Genomic DNA, 23,942 nt, shown 5'->3' with positions numbered 1-23,942 from the left:
GCGTAACCGCTGGCTCCTCCCCAGTGCCGCCGCTTGTACTGCCCCTGACCTGCCCACAGCACTGCCTGGTTTAGTGCTGCTGAATATTGAGGGGTTGGGTGGAGCCTGGAGCCTCTCCTGCTCACGTAAATCATTCTCTGAGTATTTGGTCCCCAGGTCTACAGATGTGTTACTTTTGGCCAGTCTCATCTTTCAAGCTTTTATTCAGTGCGTTGTCGTACTTTGGATCTGCTTTGTTTGTTTGCAATAATAACACAGCCGGCGTGGTAACAAAAATCCATAAATGGACAATGTCGGTTTCTAAGAAACATCAGAGCTCTGCATCTCCCAAAGTAGGGAAGGACGACGAAGACAGGCTAAAATAATGCACTTGTGAATGCAGCTTATCTGGAATCAGTAATATTGAATGTTATTGGATAAGTCACCTAACATCCTCAGGATTTCTTAATGCAAAAGCTATCAAGTATTTGCAGGAAAACATTGCCGCTCTCTTTGGCATAAAATAATCTATTGCTAAGCAACGGAACTCAAAGAGAGGGGAGAAAAGTACATGGAAAGACATGAATTTGCTTCCTGGGTACCATGACACACACGCACATACAACACACACAAACAACACACAAGCACACACACAACACAACACAACACAACACACACAGAGACCAGAAAATGACTCCTTGTTCTCTGGTAACAGGAAGGGAGCCATTAGAATAAAAGTTCTTGGGTGTCCAAAATGATCCAGATCTTGTTCAAAGACCCCCCCCCCCCCCCCCCCCCCCCCCCCCCCCTCAGGCCTTGGTTCTGGGGTGTTAGGTAACGATTTGTTCATATCATTTGGCCAAGTGGGCAATTAGTGCCCTGACAAGAGTCAGCAGCCGTCTGTCATTCCTTTCTAGTGACAGTTAAAGATAACGAGTGAGGCGTAAGTTGGCAGCTTAATTCGAGGTGGGTGTAACGGAGCCATTTCAGAGCAGGAAATAAACGGACTGAGTGTCGTGGTGAAAGCCAGTGCGGCAGTACAGTCGTGTATTATTATATCACGTGTATCCTCGTTGCCTAAGTGCTGTTTCAGGGGCTGCATTTCCTGAGGTTGTCCGGGACGCAACGTCTTCCAGTCTTTTAAGATGGTTTCTGTGTTTTACAGTGAAGCTGGTGGTGACCCGAGGTCTGATGATTACAGCAGACATTCTGGCTGGCTTTGGTTTCATCATCCTTCTCCTGGGGCTGGACTGTGTGAAATTCCTCCCGGATGAACCCGCCATTAAGCTACGGATTTGCTTTGTGGCTGGAATTATATTATTAATAGGAGGTAAGAAAAGCAGTCGTAATAAATGCACGTCACTGCCCATGACACAAGCTGTACCACTGTCAAGACCCAATATCGGCTCTTCTCAGTGTGCAAGTCACCCCTAGGGTTACCATATTTTGTCCCCCAAAAAGGAGGACACATGCCCCGCCTCCTTTCACACCCCGCCCCGCACCCTTTCACACCCTCCCTCCGCTCCTTGTCACACCCTCGCTCTGCCCCCTGTCACATACCCCATCACCCCCCCCCCTCCCCGTCACCCCCCTCCCCTTACCTTACTACTGCCCTGGTGGTCTAGTGACCTCTTCGGGGCAGGAAAGAGCCCCCCTCTTTCCTGCTTGGAGCGCTGCCCTACATGCATCATTCCTGTTGCTGATGCTCGGCGCTGATTCAAAATGGCCGCCAAGAGTTGAAGTCTCGTGAGGTCACTTCAACTCTCGGCGGCCATTTTGAATCAGCGCCGAGGATCAGCAACAGGAAGGACGCATGCAGGGCAGCGCTCCGGGCAGGAAAGAGGGGGCTCTTTCCTGCCCCGAAGGCGGTAGAGGTCACTAGACCACCAGGGCACTACTAAGTAAGGGGAGGGGAGGCTAGCAATCTGCCCATTTGTCTGGATTTCTGGACAAACTGGCAGATTGGCAAAACCTGCCCGGTTGCCCGGTCATGCCCTCAAAAAGAGGACATATCTGGGTAAAACCGGACATATGGTAACCCTAGTCACCCCCTCAAAGGAAGATAGTCTCTCATTGGTCTTAAAAGGCATCAATCACATGATCCACTTAGAAACTTTAGGTTTCCAACAGTTTTTGATCAGACGACATTGGTGCGTAGTTACAAATCCAACATAATTATACCAAACTCATTTATGAAAACATTTCAGCAAAGCGTCATCAACTTTTCATATGATTTACAGTCCCTCCCTCCCCCCTCCATTATCCACAAACTAGGAACTAAACTATCTCCCCTACCCCTAGGCAGGAGGCAACTGATAACAGATCATACCTAACCTAAACAACCAACCTACCGCCCCTCAAAGCCCCCCTCCTCTCTCTTATCCCCATTATACCACCCCGCGTAGGTCCTATTGGCTTGGACTCAAGATAGCCCCTGGGAACCTCCCTCCCCCCCCCCCCCCCACTTAGAAACTTTAAAATGGGTAGCAAAGCTAGTATGATGTGTAGACAAGGGTGAAGCCATTGAGTCCTCTGGAGGTAAATGGTGTGTTTAAGAAACATTTAAGAGCATCAGAAAAGAGGGAAGTGGCACCCTCTAGTCCAGGGGTTCTGAATCCAGTCCTCGGGACACACCTAGCCAGTTAGGACTTCAAGATACCCACAATGAAAATACATGTGATAAATTTGCAGGCACTACCTCCATTGTGCTGAGTCACCTTGACTACTGCAATGCACCCTATGCTGGCTGCAAAGAACAAATCATCAAGAAACTTCAGACAGCCCAGAACACTGCAGCCAGACTCATATTTGGAAAAACAAAATACGAAAGTGCAAAACCCCTAAGAGAAAAGCTACACTGGTTGCCACTCAAGGAACGCATCACGTTCAAGATCTGCACATTAGTTCATAAAATCATCCACGGAGATGCACCAGCCTACATGATAGACCTTGTTGATTTACCTCCCAGGAATGCTAAATGGTCAGCCCGCACATTCCTTAACTTACACTGCCCAAGCTGTAAAAAACTGAAATACAGACTAACACATGCGTCCAGCTTTTCATACACGGGCACACAAATGTGGAACGCACTACCACGTAGCTTATGAACAGCCTACGAACTAACTAACTTTCGTAAATCACTGAAGACATATCTCTTCAACAAAGCATACCACAACGTCCAATAACTTTAACTACAACACATTACCACGCGACCTCCATTTTGATTGATCTCTTTCTATGCCTGTATATCTAATTTTACCATGTCAACCTATTCTCTATGTAACACCAATTGCAATGTCTACTCTGAAATGGCGAATGCCATAACGGAGCTTTGTAAGCCACATTGAGCCTGCAAATAGGTGGAAAAATGTGGGATACAAATGCCACAAATAAATAAAATAAATAAATGACGAATCAAGAATGAAAGCTGAGGTTGGAAGGTTAAAGTATGATCCAGAAAAATACCAACAAGCTTTAGAGAAGAAACCAAAGCATGCTAGACCTGGTCGACTTGCCACCCAGGAACGCTAAAAGATCATCCCGCACATTCCTTAATCTTCACTTCCCTAACTGTAAAGGTCTAAAATACAGACTAAAACATGCGTCCAGCTTTCCCTCTGCATTGCTGCACGATAACTGATTAGTGCGTGATTAGCACAGGAGCCCTAGTATCGCCTACAAAATAAGTGACGGTTAGGGTCACACGCCAATCATTTTAAAATGGTAACACGCTAAAGGCAACATTAACTTGTGGCCTTTAATACAAGCATCCAAAATTCAGCCATTTTACTGCTGCGCTAAAACTGGCCTTAGCACGTGGGAAAGACCCACGCAAGGGCGCACTGAAGCCACTTTTTAGTGCCGCTTTGTAAAAGGGCCCCTATGTAAGTTACGTGGGTATTTGCAGAACAACGCTTAAGTATATGCACGTAAACTCTAATATTCTAACATTTCTGCTCATAATGCACAGGTGACCGTGAGAGCCTGGATTATACATTTGCCATTCATATTTCTAAGCACTTGGAATTACCTTCTAATAAGGCCAGTGGCACCCAAGACAATTTGACCTATTTGGGGTAATATCTCCAAGTGGGTTAGTTTTGCACATACCATGGCAGGAATGAACTTTACCCCTAAGCCGGGGCTTGTGGAGTATGATCTCAGTCTCTCACATTTACTGCTAACACTTGTCGTAGTACTTGCACTGTGCCGTGGAGAACTTCTTTCCGGAGTTCATAAGATGTAACATGGACAGGCAACTTATCCAGGTGCGCTTGGAAGTTCTTTTTGATCAAGGCTGTGGCAGCCTAAACGATGCGAAGTATTTGACCCATTTGGATTGTATTGGTTGAATGCAGAATGCTCTGGAATATTTCCATGCTGTTATTCCCCTACTTCTTGCAGGTATCCCAGGAATAATTGGCTCTATATGGTACGCCATCGATGTTTATGTGGAACGTTCTTCACTGGTCTTTCATAACGTCTTTCTGGGAATCCAGTACAAGTTTGGCTGGTCCTGTTGGCTTGGAATGGTTGGATCACTGGGATGCTTTCTAGGCGGGGCTCTCCTCACTTGCTGTCTCTATCTCTTCCAAGGTAAACATGATGGAGCCTCACTTAGCTCTGATGGGCTAATCTTCCAATAAGACACTGACTTTGAGGCCAGCCTGATATCTCAATGGTAGTGTTGGGTTTGATTTCCTGACCTGGGCCTGATCAGCTCTTGGGTGGAGAGGGAGTCCCAGTCTATGCACAAGAGCAACATGTAGAGGTCAACCTCAGGGTACAGATGCAGTGGATTCAAGAGGGACATTCAGTCAATTACTTCTGGCTGAGAATGGTCACCTCAGTGGTTGAGCTAGATGGAAGTGGGGAGAAAGAAGAAACTGTGAATAAATTTTGGGTAGTTGTGAATGAATGCTTATGGGATTGGTTGACCTACTTGCAGGAAGAAATAGCTGAGCCAAAAAATAAAGGGGTCAATATTCAAATGATTTAACTGGCAATCACAATGGATAATGCCACTGAGTATTAGCACTGACTGCTATGGTTCTATCCAGTTGGTGAGTGGGGGCAGACTCTGAAAATATCCAGGCACTGTAGATATTCAAAGCTGGTGACTGAATAGCTAACCAGGCATGTCAAATGTCACATCGTCCGTACCCAGATAACTTCCAGACACCACCAAACACTCTGATAACCAGCACTGGTACCAGGTAGGTGCCGGAACTGAATACCTGTAACTAATTCAGAAACCGTCGACCACCACCAGGTGAATATTGACTAGAAAAAGTCTACTGCAAGTGAGAGTAAGACTTTTGTCCTAAATCCCCCCAAACAGCACTGCCTAAAAAGGACTGCCTGGTGCTGGCACATGAGTAGCAGTGTAGGCCACATGAAAAGCACAGGCTTTATTTACACTTTTAAAGTCCAGGTCAGGGGCAGAGAATAGCAGCTGGTGTGAAATCTCAAGCCTCACCAAACTGATAAAAACAGTGTTTCCAACCAGGGTTAGCTGGTATTCATCCACCCCTGAGGTAGCTGTTTACTAAGGCACGCTCACGTTTTTAGTATGCACTAAAATTGGGCACACGCTAAACGTTGGAGCCGCCCATAGGAATGCATTGACAGAAGCCGTTTTTAGTCTTTCTGCAGCTTTGCAAAGAGTACATGCTAAAACTATAGAGTTCTGTTTTCATTTGAACACAGATGCTGGATCTGGGAGAAACCGTTCCTTGTATTACCCCAGGAAGGTATATTGTGGTCCGGAGTCAGCAATGGAAAAGCTCCATTCCTCATCCCGAACAGAAACAGCAAAGATGTATGCGATGGACACCAGAGTGTAAAGGACGAGAGACTATGCATATCAGGTCAACAGAAATGCAAGAACGTTGACATTGGTTGTAATAACTTCCATTTACCAAACACATACAAATTAAGGTTGGCCAAAATATCTCAGGTTAGTAAAAAACAGTTGTATACAAGAGCTCCCAATGGATACTACAGAGGCATCAAACTTCATGAAAGCATAGGATAAGGACAGATGATCCCTAGGTTAAAACTGGAGATTAGTAGGGTCTGCAATATTACGGGAGGAAAGGAAAATGTGCAGACTAGATGATTTCTAAGTGTATTCTCTGAGCTCTGCCTTGATGTGTTTTTGCGAAAGGCCGTTAAGCAAATTCATTAAACATGGGCCTTGCATTCTTTACCTGCTGTCATGTTCTCTATTTAATTTATCCATATCTCTGGGAAATTTGTTTATTTCAGCCTACTGCTTAATAAGGTTCAGCTACAGCAAACCAAAGGCGTGGAGGTCACTGCTGGAAATCTTGTGGGACAGCAAAAGAGCTTAGTTGAAACACAAACTTTTCGGGATGGGATAAGAAATAGAATTGCGGGGGGCCAAAAAGGATTCTCTTTTCCCAGTGGGTCAGGATGTTAACCTGGTAGGGTTCAATTTTATTTTTTACCCGCACCGTTGGTTATCAGTTGGAGCAACGAGAGTATACAAAGAGAATTCTGGTGGGCAGGAGGGGTCAAGATGGCGATGCTAGCCCTCTGCTGAGCTCTTGTTTACTATGGTGAAAAGGAAAGGCAAGTTGAGGGCTTACCCCTCCGAGCCCCAGCAGCCTCCTATCTCTGGTTTGATGGATACTTTTCTGCAACATGGAAGCACAGTGTCTGCAGCACTCGGAGAGTCGCCGTTGCTGGATGGGGCAGCATCGGACCTCAGCTCAAAACTATCTCTCATCCCCGAACTGTGAAGTTCTCCCCCGCAGCCATCATTATTGGGAACCCTGGAGCCAGCTGCTGCGACACAGAAGCTATCTCTGGCAGCTGGAGATGAAAGCGGGGTGATTTCTGGAGCCGATGGTCAGCGGAGGAGAGATTACAGTGGGTCAAGCTATGGAAAACAGTCTACCGCTTCTAGAAGTGTGCTCGATGGTCTGCATCAAGGCTTCCTTTCTCTTTCGAGTTCATCTTGCAGCCCCCTGTGTTTCAGATAAGTGCTCCCTCCCTGAAATGGCCGTGCGGCAAGTGCGAACCTACCATACGACCATTTCGTTTTTTGATCTTTTTACCCTCGGTGGCACGCGGCAAAAACATGCACTGCCTAGTGAAGGGCCCCTTTCACCGCAGCTTGGTAAAAAGGCCCCTTGAGTTCACCTTTTGTCTCTTTGGGGGCTCGTTTACTAAGCAGTGCTAAAACGTGGCAGCAATATCCTCAGCGCGGATCTTTCCTGCGTGCTGAGGCCACTTTTAGTGCTAATTTCCCCACTGGCGCATAGCCATCGGCACATGAGCCATTACAGCCACTTATTTTGTAGATGGTAAGGGCTCATGCGCTAACTCGGTTACAATGCGATGATAAAGCTGTGATAACCGATTAGCGCAGGAGCAGTGGCGTAGGAAGGGCGGGGCGGTGGGGGCGGTCCACCCCGGGTGCACGCTGCTGGAGGGTGCAGAGCGCACCCGCGCGCCTGTCGGCTCCGCTGGTTCCCTGCTCCCTCTGCCCCGGAGCAGGTTACTTCCTGTTCCGGGGCAGAGGGAGCAGGGAGCCAGCAGAGCCGACAGGCACTCTGCTGCTCTCTGCACCCTCCAACAGCCAAGAATTCACCCAGGGAGGGGGGTGTCATTGCACTGATGCGCTGGAGAGGGGGGTGTCATTGCATGGGGGGGCTTGATGTGCCGGGGGGGTGTCATTGCGCCGGGGTGGTGTCGTACTGTACCCTGGGGGGACGGACGCCGCTGCACCCGGGGGGGGGGGGGTGCGCAGCGGAAGTCCTCCCCAGGTGGCAGCCAACCTTGCTACGCCACTGTGCAGGAGATGTCTTTAGTGCTCAGGAAGCAGGCGCCAATTCCAATATTATCGTAGGAAGCCTAATTGCACCCCATGGTGCTGCTTTTTAACCTGTGGTAAGAATGTGTTAGTGTTTAGCGCAGCTTAGTAAAAGAATCCCTTGGTCAGTTAACTAACCTTTTTCCTTTAATTTCCCTTTTGATCTCCCCCCCTCCCCTCCCCTAAACTATCTTCCTTCAATTAAATTATGTGTAATTATGATTTCTTCTTGAATTCTGTACAAGTGTTTTCTGCTTGGTGTATTACAATGAAAACAAGTTCAATGAATAAATAATATTTTTTTAAAAAATGATCATTCGTAGTACAAACAGGGATCATTGTTTTGCATTTTCTAGAATTTTTACATAGGGCCCGATATTCAGACCACAGGAGGCAGCTTGCCTAAATACCGCGATCGATGCCAACACTGGATATTCAATGCCGGGCTATTTCCGGCGACTGCCATTGAATGCTCAGCTCAAACTTAACCGGCTGTGGGGTCCTTTTACTAAGTAATGGTAAAAAATGGCCTACGGTAGGTAGTACAAGTACATCTTTTGTGTGTACGCTGGGCCATTTTATACCATGTCTAGGAAAAAGGGCCTTTTTTTGAGGGGCCGGAAAATGGAGGTGCGCTAAAATTGAAACCAGCGCGCTTCCATTTTCAGCCTGAGACTTTACCGCCACCCATTGACCTAGCAGTAAAGGGTCATTTGCTACACGTGCGGTGACTGGTTGGCACAAGCCAGGGGCGCAGCTATGTGGGACCACGGGGGCATGGGCACCCACAGATTACGCCCTGGCCCCCTCTACATCTGACCCCCTGCCCCACTGCTGCATCAGGTACCTTGTTTGCTGGCGGGGGTCCCCTAACCCTGCCAGCCGAAGAGTTTTCTTCAGTGCCAGTCAGCTCCAGCGCCTTCATTGTGGGATCATCTGTTTCTGACGCCTTACGTCCTGCACCATGCATGTAGCCCCGTGCAGGACATAAGGCGTCAGAAACAGATGATCCCACAATGAAGGCACCGGAGTCGACCGGCGCTGAAGAAGACTCTTCGGTTGGCGGGGATTGGGGACCCCCGCCAGCAAACAAGGTACCTGATGCGGCAGTGGTGGGGCAAGGGCCGGGCAGTGGGGGGGTTGTGGTTGCGCCAGTGGTCCAAAGTTGCAGCGGGGGGGGGGGGGGGGGTTGTGGTTGCGGCGGTGGTCCAAAGTGGCGGCGGGAGGGGGGGTTGGGGTTTGCAGTTGCAGTGGTGGGGGGGGTCCAAAGTGGCGGGGGGGTTGGGGTTTGCGGTTGCAGCGGCAGGGGGGTCCAAAGTGGCGGGGGGAGGCGGCTAAACAGTGCCCTCCCACCTCGGGCTCTGGCCCCCCTCCCGCCGAGGTCTGGCTACGCCCCTGGCACACACCAACTGACGATTAATGCCAGAAACGCCGCACATGGTGGGAAACAAAAAAAAATTGTCCCTGTGTTATGGGTGCGCACTGAATCCAAAATTACCACTAGGGGGCACGCTAGCCTGCCAGTAGTCTCATGTTGGCATACACTGCATGCGCTTAGAACCTACCACACCTTTGTAAAAGGGCTCCAAAGTGAATATTCAGCGCTGGCCAGTAAGGTTTACAGTGGTCAAAGGTAGGACTGCTATTTAGGTGGTCCAATTTGGCTTGTAAATTTAGCAGGCCAGCTCTTAAATATTCATAGAAAGCCGGCTATTGTTTGATGGAGCCAGTCAGCAGCTATGCGCTAACCACAAATATTCAGCGGAGATAAGCAACTATCTCCTGCTGAATATTAGCAGTTAGCCGGCCAAATGCTATTTAACCGGCTGGTTAAATAATAATAATAATAATTATTATTATTATTATTATTATTACTGCAGTCTTATAACCTGCAAAATACCAAAAGTTCACTGCGGGTAACAACAGACAAAAAGCTGAACAAACATCAGGTATTACAATATATTAAACCAAATTATACAATAATTTTCAAAAACTACACCATTACCACAAACTAATAAAATTACTTAAAAAGAAATGTCTTAAGAGCTTTCCTAAACTTTGATCCGATAGGGTCGGTCACCAAAGTGGAGACACGGGATCCGCTACAATTAAGAGTGGAGGAGTGGCCTTGTGGTTAGATCACCGGTCTTGCAATCCTAGAGGTGGCCAGTTCAAATCCCACTGCCGCTCCTTGTGATCTTGGGCAAGTCACTTAACCCTCCATTGCCTCAGGTGTACAAACTTAGATTGTGAGCCCTCCTGGGACAGAGAAATATCCAGAGTACCTGAATGTGACTCACCTTGAGCTACTACTGAAAAAGGTGTGAGCAAATATATGGAATGTTGCTACTATTGAAGATTCTACATGGAATGTTGCTATTATTGGTGATTCTACATGGAATGTTGGTACTATTTGAGATTCTAGATAGAATGTTCCTAGTGTAGGAGTGGCCTAGTGGTCAGAGCACCAGTCTTGCAATCCAGAGGTGGCCAGTTCAAATCCCACTGCTGCTCCTTGTGATCTTGGGCAAGTCACTTAACTCTCCATTGCCTCAGGTACAAACTTAGATTGTGAGCCCTCCTGGGACAGAGAAATATCCAGAGTACCTGAATGTAACTCACCTTGAGCTACTACTGAAAAAGGTGTGAGCAAAATCTAAATAAATAAATAAAGATTCTGGAATCTTAGAGTGACATGATTCCATGCACAATCTCAAAGAGTAGCAACATTCCATGTAGAACCCCAAAGAATAGCAAGACTCTGGAATCCCAACGAGTGACAAGATTCCATGTAGAACCCCAAAGAATAGCAAGATTCTAGAGTGGAGGAGTGGCCTAGTGGTTAGAGCACTGGTCTTGCAATCCAGAGGTGGCCAGTTCAAATCCCACTGCCACTCCTTGTGACCTTGGGCAAGTCACTTAAGCCTCCATTGCCTCAGGTACAAACTTAGATTGTGAGCCCTCCTGGGACAGAGAAAGATCCAGAGTACCTGAATGTAACTCACCTTGAGCTACTACTGAAAAAGGTGTGAGCAAAATAGATATAAATACTGAAGTAAGGGAGTAGCATGATCAACAAGACTCTTCCAAAAACCCAAGCAGACAACATGGAAATGTATTCACTTTATCCTATAGACTTGATACGGCACCGTATTTCGGCAACTGTGCCTGCCTCAGGAGTCTGTATGTCCTTGTGGCTTAGTGAAAATGTCTCTTAGGATGCTGTGATAAAAATAAGAACCAAACTTAAACGCGGCAGGGAGATTGTTTAAGATAGTACAGTGTATTATATACCACGATTAATTTGGAGCCAATGAAGAGCAAAGAGAGTCATGAGCATTCTGCTCAAGTGAAACGAGTCGCCATTGATGGCTCCATGTGGTTTATGATTAAATGAGCCCTAAAGCCACAAGTTTTCAATTCTAATTTCAAGCGCTTCATGCATTAATAGCAACTTTAGCATATGGCTATTAAATGCAAAAAAATAACAGAAAACAAGCCATTTTCCAGCTGTGGGTCAAAATGGCCCTGGCGCATGGGAAAGACATGTCCGGGCGCTCAAAGGCCAGGTTTTCCCTCAGTGCTAAACTCCTATCATTTTCTTGCCTTAAATCTGTCCCTCTTGCTGCCCACTCTTTAAGATCCAAAAGGGGTCTTTTACTAAGCGACAGTAAGCCCAACGCGGGCTTACTGCTCACGAAACTGGAAGTACCGATGGGTTCTTGCACCAGCCCAGCGCGCCATCCGGTTACTGCCAGCTTAGCACAGGAGCCCTTACCACCACCTGAACGGTTGACGGTAAGTGCTCCCCTCCCAAATGGCCATGCGGCAAGTACTTCACTTGCCACACGGTCATTTCTTTAAGAAAAAAAAACCAGCCTTTTACCTGCTGCGGTAAAAGGGGTATCAAGTGCTGACGCCAACACAGATCCGCTTTTGCCGCAGCTTAGTCAAAGGACCCCCTAAGTCTTCAGTCCTAGGCGATTTTCAAAGAAGCCATTAGAAGCCTAATTCTCAAAATCAGGAACTAGAAGAATTGATGCACTTTAGAATGTGCAAGTTTTTCTTTTAACGTTAGGGGAAATTAAGTCCGTTTTTTTCTGTGGAACCTGTTCTTGAATGATTTTGGACCTTTCCAGCACAGAGCAGATCCTGGACAAAAGCAAGCAAGCAAGCAAACAAACAAATAAAAGACTAGCATAACAAAAAAGACAACAATAACATTTGCATAGTACTTTGTAAATACCATGTTTGCTGAATTTCAATGCCTGTAGGGTCACGTGAGTGATTTTAAATCTAATTTAGGAAAAGATTGTTTATCACACACTGAAATCATACCTTTCTGGCTTTGAGCATCTTCTTTTTATATTTAAAGCTCGTATGAAATTGTCATTGTTATAGGAAATTGTGGAAATTCAAAAACAGATCTAGGTGTGTAACAGAATTATCGTCTGTTGTTTATCCATCCTCTGTGAGGATTAGGATTATGGCCTCATTTTGGAGAAATGCAGTTATTTTATTTCAAGTAAAGTTATACTGTAATATTTAGAACCATTTGTGATTGATGGGAAATAAATGTTTATACAGATCATGATTCATGTCATTCTTTCTAATTCGACTATATATAGTATGACTCTGGGCAAGTCACTTAACCCTCCATTGCCCCATGTAAGCCGCATCGAGCCTGCCATGAGTGGGAAAGCGCAGGGTACAAATGTAACAAAAATAAAATAGATACTATTGGAGATTCTACATGGAATGTTGCTACTATTGGAGATTCTACATGGAATGTTGCTACTATTGGAGGTTCTACATGGAATGTTGCTACTATTGGAGATTCTACATGGAATGTTGCTATTCCACTAGCAACATTCCATGTAGAAGGCTGCGCAGGCTTCTGTTTCTGTGAGTCTGACGTCCTGCACGTACGTGCAGGACGTCAGACTCACAGAAGCAGAAGCCTGCGCGGCCACATTGGTGATCTGCAAGGGCCGACTTCGCTAGTGGAATAGCAACATTCCATGTAGAATCTCAAATAGTAGCAACAGTGGAGGAGTGGCCTAGTGGTTAGGGTGGTGGACTTTGGTCCTGGGGAACTGAGGAACTGAGTTCGATTCCCACTTCAGGCACAGGCAGCTCCTTGTGACTCTGGGCAAGTCACTTAACCCTCCATTGCCCCATGTAAGCCGCATTGAGCCTGCCATGAGTGGGAAAGCGCAGGGTACAAATGTAACAAAGATAAAATCGATACTATTGGAGATTCTACATGGAATGTTGCTATTCCACTAGCAACATTCCATGTAGAAGGGTGCGCAAGCTTCTGTTTCTGTGAGTCTGACGTCCTGCACGTACGTGCGGCCACATTGGTGATCTGCAAGGGCCAGGCACAGGCAGCTCCTTGTGACTCTGGGCAAGTCACTTAACCCTCCATTGCCCCATGTAAGCCGCATTGAGCCTGCCATGAGTGGGAAAGCGCGGGGTACAAATGTAACAAAAATAAAAATAAAAAATAAATGTATGTAGATGAATAAATGTCTGCATTACCTGGGGGCTGTTGGATGTGCATATGTGTATGTGCGTAAATTGTGGTTGTGTTGGTCAAGGCCTTAGCGAGGTATGTGCAGCTGGTGCGGCCACAATGGACTCAAGGGAGGCAGGGCGGGAAAATTACGGCCTTTTCATTGCTTCCCCTGTCCATTGTCCAGCATCTCTCTTTGCATTTTCCAAGGTGGCCAGCATCTCTCCTTCCTCTCTCTATGCCTCACTCCCCCTGTGCATTCATCTCTCTCCTGAAAAGCACCCCCCCCCCAGAAGAACAGCACCTTCTGAAGACCACCCTACCCCAAAGAGCATCCACCATTCCCTCCTTTAGACCCCTCCCCACCTGCCCTAGGCCTCCTTTTCCAGGTTTGGGGGGGCTTATCTATTTAGAATCCCTAGTCTGATTTGGTCCATTTTCAAACTTGGTATGTCTTTTTACTGGTTGTACCCACATGCCAAGTTTCATCCCATTCTGTTAAATTTTCTACACTACTTTGGAATTTGCTGTATCTAGTCAGTGGTTTTTCTGACCAGCCAAGTTTCATCCCCCTTCTGTTAAATATTTGGAGAATTATTTTGCTCCCAGACTGAGAAGCAGATAATTCTTGACCCTTTTTTCTATAATTCTTTCCCGCAATGCTTTTGAAAATACAAATGTAAGAGTTTAAGTGCACCCCAGCTCAGGGGCATCTCTTCTTATTGCAGATATAATCACCTGTGTAGAGACACTTCACACCGTTTAAGTTTAATTTTCTATAACCTACTTGCACGAGTGAAACACCTGACTGACTCTCCCGATTAGCAGGTGATAAAATAGACCTCAGGTACTTATATATCAGGGAACTAACATTGATACCAGACTCGCCATTCTGAAGTGATTGGACCTGCTCTATTTATAGATATTCAAGTCATTGATGTAAGATGCATTTCTCATATGTAATGAACTCTGTCACAGATGTATTATTAACAGAAGGGGACAAGCAAGCCACTCCTCTTACTCTTTCTCAGTGGCGTAGCCAAGGGTGGGCTTGGGTGGGCCCAGGCCCACCCAGTAGCAGCACACCTATGATGAGGCTGGCAAGGATTCCCAAGCCCCACCAGCTGAAAGCTCCCAACAACTCTCTCTTCTGCATACCTTGTAAATAGCAGATCTTTGCCTGCAGCCAGCTGTGGGGCCAACATGAGCAGTGTGTATTAGTTGCTGCTCGCTGCTGGTGAAAATCTGCTATTTAAAAGATATGCGGGGGTGGGGGAATGCTTGAGAGACCATATGGTATGCAGGTGAGAGAGGGAGAGACCAGATCACTTGTGGGACAAGGCGGAGTTCTTCTGCCCACCCATCTTGGGCCCAGGCCCACCCAAAATTGGGTGTCTGACTATGCCCCTGCTATTTCTTAAACTATCAGCTGTTCTGAAAAAGACATTCTTAACTGTATGTTTCGATGGAGATATTTAGGACATAATTGTTTTCCCCACTATACTGTAGGAAAGATTTTTGGATGGGCTTTGAAGTATGTTTTTAGCTCTGTCATCTGAGAGATTTTATGCCTGTGCAAAATATTTTCCCCGCCTCCAAATTCTGCAGTGAAAAATGCTCCTGACCATGATGCAAATTCACTCAAGTAGCACTTGAGGTCTGGTGGGGTCCGTTAAGGGAAGGTGGAACCCTCTGCTCTTGGGAACTCTATGTCATATTTTGCTTTTCTTGGAGGCCTCTAGTTTGAACTTTTGCACAGATCCCTGAAACAGCTCATCGTGGTGCATGGAAAGATATGAGGCTTGGTCGTGTTTTTTTTTGTTTTTGAGGTCTGTTTGTTATTCAGGTAAGGACAGCCAACCTCGGTCTACTAGTGTAAGGACAGGGTTAATAGAAAGCTCTTGTGTAGCAGGGATAGATTAAATTAATCCCAGTGGATGAAAGTAGCATTTTAATTTAAGCAAAGCAAACATCATTAAAGTTAAAATGCAATGTGAAGGATATTCAGTTCCACAATATCATGCCATAAAAACTTGGAAGAGAAAATAGCTTTTTTGTTAAATATAATTTTCCTACGTTGATGCCTGGTGCATAGGAGAGACGTGTTAACCCTTCAATTCCCTTGCAAAGGGCCTCTTTGACAGGTTCAATAGGGAGATAGAAGACACCCTAGAATTACAGAAAACACAACCGTTTGTTTACAATAAAAGCGGAACTGCAAACCCCAGAATGCTTAGAGACTCCTCCTTCCCCCCCCTCCCCCCCAATATTCAGCACTATTTATCTGGTCACCAGTTGCTCCTGGCTGGTTAAATAGCATTTAGCCAGCTAACCGCTAATATTCAGCGGGAGACAGCTGGTTATGTCTGAATATTTGCGGTTAGTGGCTATCTGTGAATATTCAAGCAAATCAGACCACATAAATAGCAGTCCTATCTTTGCCCACTATTAACTTAACTGGCCAGCGCTGAATATTCACTTAGCCAGTTAAGTTAGAGACGCCAAAAACCTCCCAGATATTTAATGTCAGTGTCACGGATTCAGGTATGGTGAGTCCTTGGACCGCTTCTGGTGAACGGCAGCAGCAGGTGAACCACCCAAACAAGGACTGAAGCTGAAGACAGGCAGGACTGGAACTGGAGCAGAAGACAAGCAGGGTTGTAACAGGCAGGACAGAATACAAGCAGGGCAGGGACTGAGGCAAGATTACAGACCAACAATAAAGCAGGAGCAGGCTGGAAGTGCAACAATCACACACTGACAAGAACTCATCCAAAGACCTCTGTTGCAAAGGCAAAGCACGAAAGTTCCAAGGTGCTTTACAAAGGACTTTACTGATGACGTCACAAGTAAAAATGAGGCTTGGCTGCAGGAACACCAGAGCGAGGCTTGGCTGCAGGAACACCAGAGTGAGGCTTGGCTGCAGGAACACCAGAGTAGGACTGGAATAACCTCTGGAACATGATTTGAGAAACAGGGAAAAAGCAGTCCACAGCAGCCGTAGCGCCTGGTCACCGGGAGGAGAAGTGAGTATAAACACGGGGCACGGCCACAACCATGACAGCCAGTCACCGGAAATGGCCTGGCATTGAATATCCGGGGTCAGCGCTGACCGCGGCACTTATGTGGGCTGCCTCCTGCTGACTTACTATCAGCCCCTACATTAAACAGTGTTCAAAAATAGGCCAATTCATACTGTGAATTATTGGCTTGGGGATGGCGGGCAAGTCTGGTCTCAAAAAACCCCAGTTCTCTGGTAACCCTCCCTTGTCCCAAAGAGTTCTCCGGATTTGTTCAGTGGCACATGCTGTATCGGTGGTGTAGAAAAAATACCAACCATCGACCTAAGAAGAAGAGATGATGTGGCCTAGCGTGTATTACGTTACATGATGCAGTGGCCGGGTGGCAGGATCCTACTCCGACATGAGCTAGATGCTTTCCTGGCTCAGGCAGTTTCTGGCCAACTGTATGAACCAGATCAGCTGCAGGAGTTGAAGGTAGGTTTACTTACAGGCTCATTTTCAAAGCACTTAGCCTCCCAAAGTTCCATAGAAACCTATGGAACTTAGCCTCCCAAAGTGCTTTGAAAATATGCCTCTCTGTCTCCCTTTAAGGACTGGGGCTGTTGTGATGTATGTTCCTGCTACTCAAACATAAGGGATGGGGAAAAAGTTTTGGCAGTAAACATGTTTCTTTGAGGACAAGCAAGATATAGAAATCCTCACACATGGGTGACATTTGACAGAGGCCTTTTCCCCTGCCTTGAAATATAGATCTTTTGAGACAGAGGAAATGATGGCAGATAAACCATATGGCCTATCATGTCTGTCAATCCATAACATCTACTATCCCGTCCTCTCCTGTTCAGATTGTACATGCTTCTCACATACCATGTAAAATGAGTTTATCTTGTTGGGCAGACTGGATGGACTGTACAGGTCTTTATCTGCCGTCATTTACTATGTTATTATGTTTAGGGCACCTGGTTCCCAAACCTGTCTTGAGGGAACTCCAGCCAGTCCAGAAAGAATATGCATGACAGAAATTTGCATGCAGTGAAAGCAGTGAATACAAATCAATCTCATGAATATTCATTGCAGATATCCTGAAAAAAAAAACCTGACTGGCTGGGGTTCCCCCCAGGTTTGGGAACCACTGGGTTAAGGTAACGGTGCTGAGAACCAGAGAAGTCTCTGACGCTTCTTGTGACCTTAGGCAAGTTTCCCGTGGCCTCAAGTGCCAGCTTAAATTGTAAGCTCTTTGAGGCAGGAATATATTGCATGTGGACATTTGTCACCACTGCGCAGTGCTTGCAAATGTTCAGTAGCGCTACAAAAACGATGCGGTCAATATTCAGTGGCAATTAACTCCCATTGACTGAGTCCAGGGCAGATACTCAGCAGCACTTAACCAGAGAATGTCTGCACAGATTTCCAGGGCAGCCGGAAGTTATAGCGCCAGAGCCCAATAAACTATCTCAGTAAGCTGAACTGAATACAGAGCAGGTCCTAATCTGTCCAGTTCCGGCTGTACTCAGGTAACTTCCTGTGCCCGATGATCAGGATAGTCGACACTGGCAACCAGACACAGCCAGGTGTACAAAACGCCAACTGCCGAGGGCTGCATATAGTCCGGGATAATTATTGCAGTTAGGATATATATTCACCAGTGGCAGTGCGTGTTTATTTAGTAATTGGCGGAATTATTCCTAGATAATGCTGGCCATATCCAGACACCGGCAGTGAATCTCCAGGTCATAAGAACATAAGAGTAACCATACTGGGTTAGACCGATGGTCCATCTAGCCCAGTATCCTGTTTCTCAATCAGTGACCAAGTCAGGTCACAAGTACCTGGCAGAAACCCAATTCGTAGCAACATTCCATGTAGAATCCCAAAGAATAGCAAGATTCCGGAATCTCAAAGAGTAGGCAACATTCCATAAAGAATCCCACAGAGTAGCAACATTCCATACAGAAATCCCACAGAACATAAGAGTTACCATATTGGGTCAGACCAATGGTCTATGTAGCCCAGTATCCTGTGGCCAAGCCAGGTCACAAGTACCTGGCAGAAACCCAAATCGTGGCAACATTCCATGTAGAACCCCAAAGAACAGCAAGACTCTGGAATCCTAAAGAGTGACAAGATTCCATGCAGAATCTCAAAGAGTAGCAACATTCCATACTACAGATCCCGGGGCAAACAGTTGCCTCCCATGTCTGCCTCAGCAGACTAGGTCTGTGCGGCTGGCTATCATTTATGTGGTTCAGTGTGATATTCATCTCTTAACTGACTGAGCAACACCTCATAAAGATAGGACTGACTTTTATGTGGTCCAGTTTGGCCATTTAACTTAGGCTGTTAAGTGCTGAACATTGGCACTTAAGGGTCTTGGATTTGATATACCACCTTTCTGTGGGTACAACCAAAGTGGGTTACACATATTACATGAAGGTACTTAACCTAAATGGCAACTCCCCCCCCCCCCAGAGCAGCCACAAAATAGCTGGTTTTCACTTTAGCGGTCTGTGGTGTGTGGTTGAGTGCTGCTGAGTAGCCCCATATTGGCAATCTAACTGGCCAGGAGCCGTTTGTGGCTAGTTAAATTGCTTTGAATATCAACCCCATTATTACTAAGGAGGTGGGGGGAAAAGGGGACACTGGAGGACCTCTTGTATGGCAAGGACCTGGTCAATCCTGCTCAGTTCTTTTTTTCCGAACCAGACAGCACGGTCAGCTTTTCTCCATCAATTTTGGAAGCCTTGGTTCTTTGTTTCTGAGCTGCACAAGCTGCCAAATCTCTCATCTGTGGAAACTGTTTACGTGTTTGTATAATTGCCAAGTGGGTCCCATGGGCCTGCCCACTGTGTTATCACTTTTGTTTAATCAATAGAAATAGCTCCGCAGTCCCGTTTAGCACTTGGAAATTCAGCTGTGCCGTTTTGTTAACTTGGCTGATGAAAATGTAGTATTTCAGGGCCCCTACAATCTGATTGAAATTCACTGAATGCTCTAAAAGTTGAATGTGCTTAAATTATTTACTATGCTGAGCTCTCAGATTTTTGGAAAGCAGAGAAACAATAGGGTCAGAATTCAGTCTTTATTCAAAACGTGTCCCTGATGGAACAACCAGGGCAATCAGAGAGATATACAAGCTGTAAAGGAAAGACGAGCAACACTTTTTTTTCCCCCCTCAGGGAATGACTTTTTGATGGTATTACTTACTGTTAGCCTGTGCCTTCTCTCTTCACATGTCTGTTTGCTTTGCAAACTGCTCTGTCACAACAGTAATTTCATGCTATCTTCCTGTCTATATAATCTCCATTCTGCATATGTTTGTTTATATGATATGCTGCCACCTGCTGGCAGCGAAGAGTACCTGAGTCCACGTTGAAACCTGTATCCTGGTTCCTTATTGGTGGATGGATGTTAAAGAAGAGCATGAGAATCAGGGCAATTTTGTGGGTCAGGACATCTGAAGATCCAACATCTCTACCTCTCCTGAGCCTTTAGAAAACATTGGAGTTTTTTTCCCTTTGTTATCCAGCAGTTTAGCAGTCCATAGTCCAGTAATTCAGAAACCATCCCCTGAGGATTCACGACAACTCCTTCTGACAACTTAAAGACTATGGCGCTGATATTCATATTTATTTATTTGGATTTTGCTCACACCTTTTTCAGTAGTAGCTCAAGGTGAGTTACATTCAGGTACTCTGGATATTTCTCTGTCCCAGGAGGACTACTGCAATCTGCTTCTTGCTGGCCTCCCACTTAGTCACCTCTCCCCTCTCCAGTCGGTTCAAAACTCTGCTGCCCGTCTCATCTTCCGCCAGGGTCGCTTTACTCATACTACCCCTCTCCTCAAGACCCTTCACTGGCTCCCTATCCGTTTTCGCATCCTGTTCAAACTTCTTCTACTAACCTATAAATGTACTCACTCTGCTGCTCCCCAGTATCTCTCCACACTCGTCCATCCCTACACCCCTTCCCGTGCACTCCGCTCCATGGATAAATCCTTCTTATCTGTTCCCTTCTCCACTGCTGCCAACTCCAGACTTCGCGCCTTCTGTCTCGCTGCACCCTACGCCTGGAATAAACTTCCTGAGCCCCTACGTCTTGCCCCATCCTTGGCCACCTTTAAACCTAGACTGAAAGCCCACCTCTTTAACATTGCTTTTGACTCGTAACCACTTGTAACCACTCGCCTCCACCTACCCTCCTCTCTTCCTTCCCGTTCACATTAATTGATTTGATTTGCTTACTTTATTTATTTTTTGGTCTATTACTACTACTACTACTACTACTATTTAGCATTTCTATAGCGCTACAAGGCATACACAGCGCTGCACAAACATAGAAGAAAGACAGTCCCTGCTCAAAGAGCTTACAATCTAATAGACAAAAAATAAATAAAGTAAGCGTGGTCTATTAGATTGTAAGCTCTTTGAGCAGGGACTGTCTTTCTTCTATGTTTGTGCAGCGCTGCGTATGCCTTGTAGCGCTATAGAAATGCTAAATAGTAGTAGTAGTAGTAGTAGTAGACTCACAATCTAAGTTTGTGCCTGAGGCAATGGAGGGTTAAGTGACTTGCCCAAGATCACAAGGAGAAGCAGTGGGCATCTCTGGATTGCAAGACTGGCTACCACGTGGCCCGGGCAGTAATTTCATTTTTTACATGCATCCACTAAGTGCGCCGGAAATTTTCCAGCACGTGGCACTAACTAGGCGGTAATCAGCATTATACGTGCGTAGACCATTACTGCCTGGTTAACGTGTGAGACCTTACCGCTAGGTCAATGGGTGGCGGTATGGTCTCAGGCTCATAATGGACATGTGCCAATTTTTATTTTGCTACATGTCCATTTTTGGCCCCCCAGAAAAGGGCTTTTTCTGCAGGTGTGCTGAAAAATGGACCTGCGCGCATCCAATACACCTGTCTACACCAACGCAGACCATTTTTCAGCGCACTTTAGTAAAAGGACCCCTAAGTTCCTGGTGGTTAAAGATAGTTCTGCTATTTACGTGATCCTATTTAACCGCTTAACTCAGGGCTGAATATTGGTGATAACTGTCTATCCTGCTTATTTTCGAAGGAGATCGCCGGCCATCTTCCGACACAAATTGGGAGATGGCCGGCGATCTCCTAAACCCGGCCAAATCAGTATAATCGAAAGCTGATTTTGGCCGGCTCCAACTGCTTTCCGTCGTAGGGCCGGCCAAACTTCAAGGGGGCGTTTCGGCAGGGTACAGAAGGTGGGATAGGGGCATGGCTACGAGATGGCCAGCTTCGCCTGATAATGGAAAAAACAAAGCCAGCTCTGATGAGCATTTTGCTGGCTTCACTTGGTCCCTTTTTTTTCAGGACCAAGCTTTAAAAAGGTGCCCCAACTGACCAGATGACCACCGGAGGGAATCGGGGATCACCTCCCCTTACTCCCCCAGTGGTCACCAACCCCCTCCCACCCAAAATATATATATATATTTTTCCCAGCCTCTATGCCAGTCTGAAATGTCATACCCAGCTCCCTGACAGCAGTATGCAGGTCCCTGGAGCAGTTTTTTTGGGAGCACATCAGGCAGGTGGATCCAGGCCCATCCCCCCCTAACTGTTAAACTTGTGGTGGTAAATAGGAGCCCTCCAACCCCCCCCCCCCAAAAAAAAAACCCCCACTGTACCCACATGTAGGTGCCCCCCTTCATCCTTTAGGGCTATGGCAGTGGTGTAGAGTTGTGGAGAGTGGGTTTTGGGAGGGATTTGGGGGGCTCAGCACCCAAGGTAAGGGAGTACCTGAGTCCACTTTGAAACCTGTATCCTGGGAGCAATTTTTGAAGTCCACTGCAGCATAGGAGCCCAGCTTTTCAAAATCATTGGGGGTTGTAAGCCCAGTGAAAATAACCCTTCCTTGGACACAAACAAGGAATTTTCTCAATATTGGGGGTGCTCAAGCACCCACAGAGTTGGCTCCTACGCACTGCAGTGCCCCCTAGGGTGCCCGGTTGGTGTCCTGGCATGTCATGGAGACCAGTGCACTACAAATGCTGGCTCCTCCCATGACCAAAGGGCTTGCATTTGGCTGGGTTTGAGATCGCCGGCATTAGTTTCCATTATCGCCGGAAACCGATGCCGGCCATCTCTAAAGCCAGCGCAAATGCTGAGATTTGGCCAGCTCCGACCGTGTTATCGAAACAAAAGATAGCCGGCTATCTTATTTCGATAATACAGTCGGGGCGCCGTTCGATTATGCCCCTTCACATCACACAATATAGCCAGCCGCTACAGGAGAGATTCTATATATTGCCGCCTAAAAAATCGGCGCTAAAATCAATGCCAAGCGTATTCTATAATCGGCACCTAGATTTAGGCACAGTATATAGAATTTGCTTAGTTGGTATCATAGAGCCTAAAACTATGCACATCCATTTACACCAACAAAAACATGGCGTAAATCCCGGTGTGTAGTTTTACGCACACTGGGTCATATTCTATAACTACACAGATAAATTTCAGAACGTCCACGAAATGCTGTTATTCCTGATTCCATTGAAGTCAGGAAATTGTTTGTTTTCCTGTTCCTGTGATCTGTTTCAATAAAGTTGCGGAAATGAGTCTGTCTTAGATATCAAGCTGGCTTTGGGTTTAGCTCTCTAGTTACCGTATCCAACATTGTTACGTGCAGTGAGGACGGAACAGAAACGCTTTCTAAGTGAATAGGAAGTGGCGTGGGTGCCGTGAGCCTGCCTTCGCTGTCTTTAGGGAGCACTGCCCACACGGACCGGGTGTGAAGCTTGGGGACACTATTGCAGGCTCTCTTGGCAATTTCAAAGTTGCACTCTAGGGAAAAGAAGATGCTCCTTGCAAACCAGCAGGCAGATGATCAAAAGCAAACGCTGGCGCTAGAGGCTGTTAGCTCCATACTAGCGCCGGCATTTGTTACCGCCCCATGATCAGAGCCCTCGAGTGCGTGAAACAACGCGCTCGAGGGCTCTTAGCGCAAGTAGCATGCAAATGCATGCTAATCAGTGCTTAACGCATTCATCCCCAATGATCAGCGTCCAGCACGCCAAAGATTGGGTCGCTGGCCGCGACAAACCCTACGCCAGCTCCCTAAGCAGGCCCCCATTCCCCCTACAGCAAACCTGCCAGCAAGGGCAGTTGAGGACGTCCAAAATTTGGATGTTTCTGTGACGGGGCAGTCGAGAACGTCCAAATTTTGGACGTTTCTGCAATGGGCAGTTAAGGACGTCTTTCTCATAGAAACATCCAATTTTGGATGTCCTTAACTGCCCATTGCAGAAACGTCCAAAATTTGGACGTCCTTTACTGCCCTGTCACAGCAACATCCAAATTTTGGACGTCCTCAACTGCCCCATCGCTATACCTCCGACACCCCCTTGAAATTTGGCCGTCCCTGCAACAGGGCAGTTGAGGACGTCCATCTTCCGATTTGGATGGACCATGCAGGTCTTTTTCTGCCGTCATCTACTATGTTACTATGTTAAAGATGGGCGTCCTTCTCTTTTCATTGGTCTCCAGCCCAGACCTGTCAAACAAGTGCGGGAGGATTGTGCTGAGCACATGCTCGGGCACAATTCTCCCGCA

At 46.6% G+C, this 23,942-nt stretch overlaps 1 protein-coding gene across 2 annotated transcripts in view; it reads left to right on the top strand.

Moving 5' to 3' along the window:
- Positions 1-11,911, top strand: part of CLDN16 (claudin 16) — a 30,910-nt gene extending 18,999 nt beyond the window's left edge. Inside the window, exons 3-7 of one of the 2 annotated variants that reach the window (XR_003943568.1) lie at positions 1,145-1,309; positions 4,384-4,575; positions 5,689-6,033; positions 8,336-8,340; positions 11,901-11,911. Coding sequence is in view for 1 of the 2 variants with exons in the window: in XM_030216284.1 (XP_030072144.1) it covers positions 1,145-1,309; positions 4,384-4,575; positions 5,689-5,825 (494 nt within the window). In the remaining variant the exon portion in view is untranslated. Of the gene's footprint in view, positions 1-1,144; positions 1,310-4,383; positions 4,576-5,688; positions 7,393-8,335; positions 8,341-11,900 lie in introns of those variants that run through there. The other variant, XM_030216284.1, reaches the window with a different exon arrangement.
- The last annotated feature ends 12,031 nt before the right edge of the window (positions 11,912-23,942 follow it).

Source organism: Microcaecilia unicolor, chromosome 10, assembly GCF_901765095.1.
Source record: "Microcaecilia unicolor chromosome 10, aMicUni1.1, whole genome shotgun sequence".
Taxonomy (NCBI): Eukaryota; Metazoa; Chordata; class Amphibia; order Gymnophiona; family Siphonopidae; genus Microcaecilia; species Microcaecilia unicolor.
Note: the sequence above shows the minus strand (reverse complement) of the source record. Positions and strands in the feature narration are given on the sequence as shown.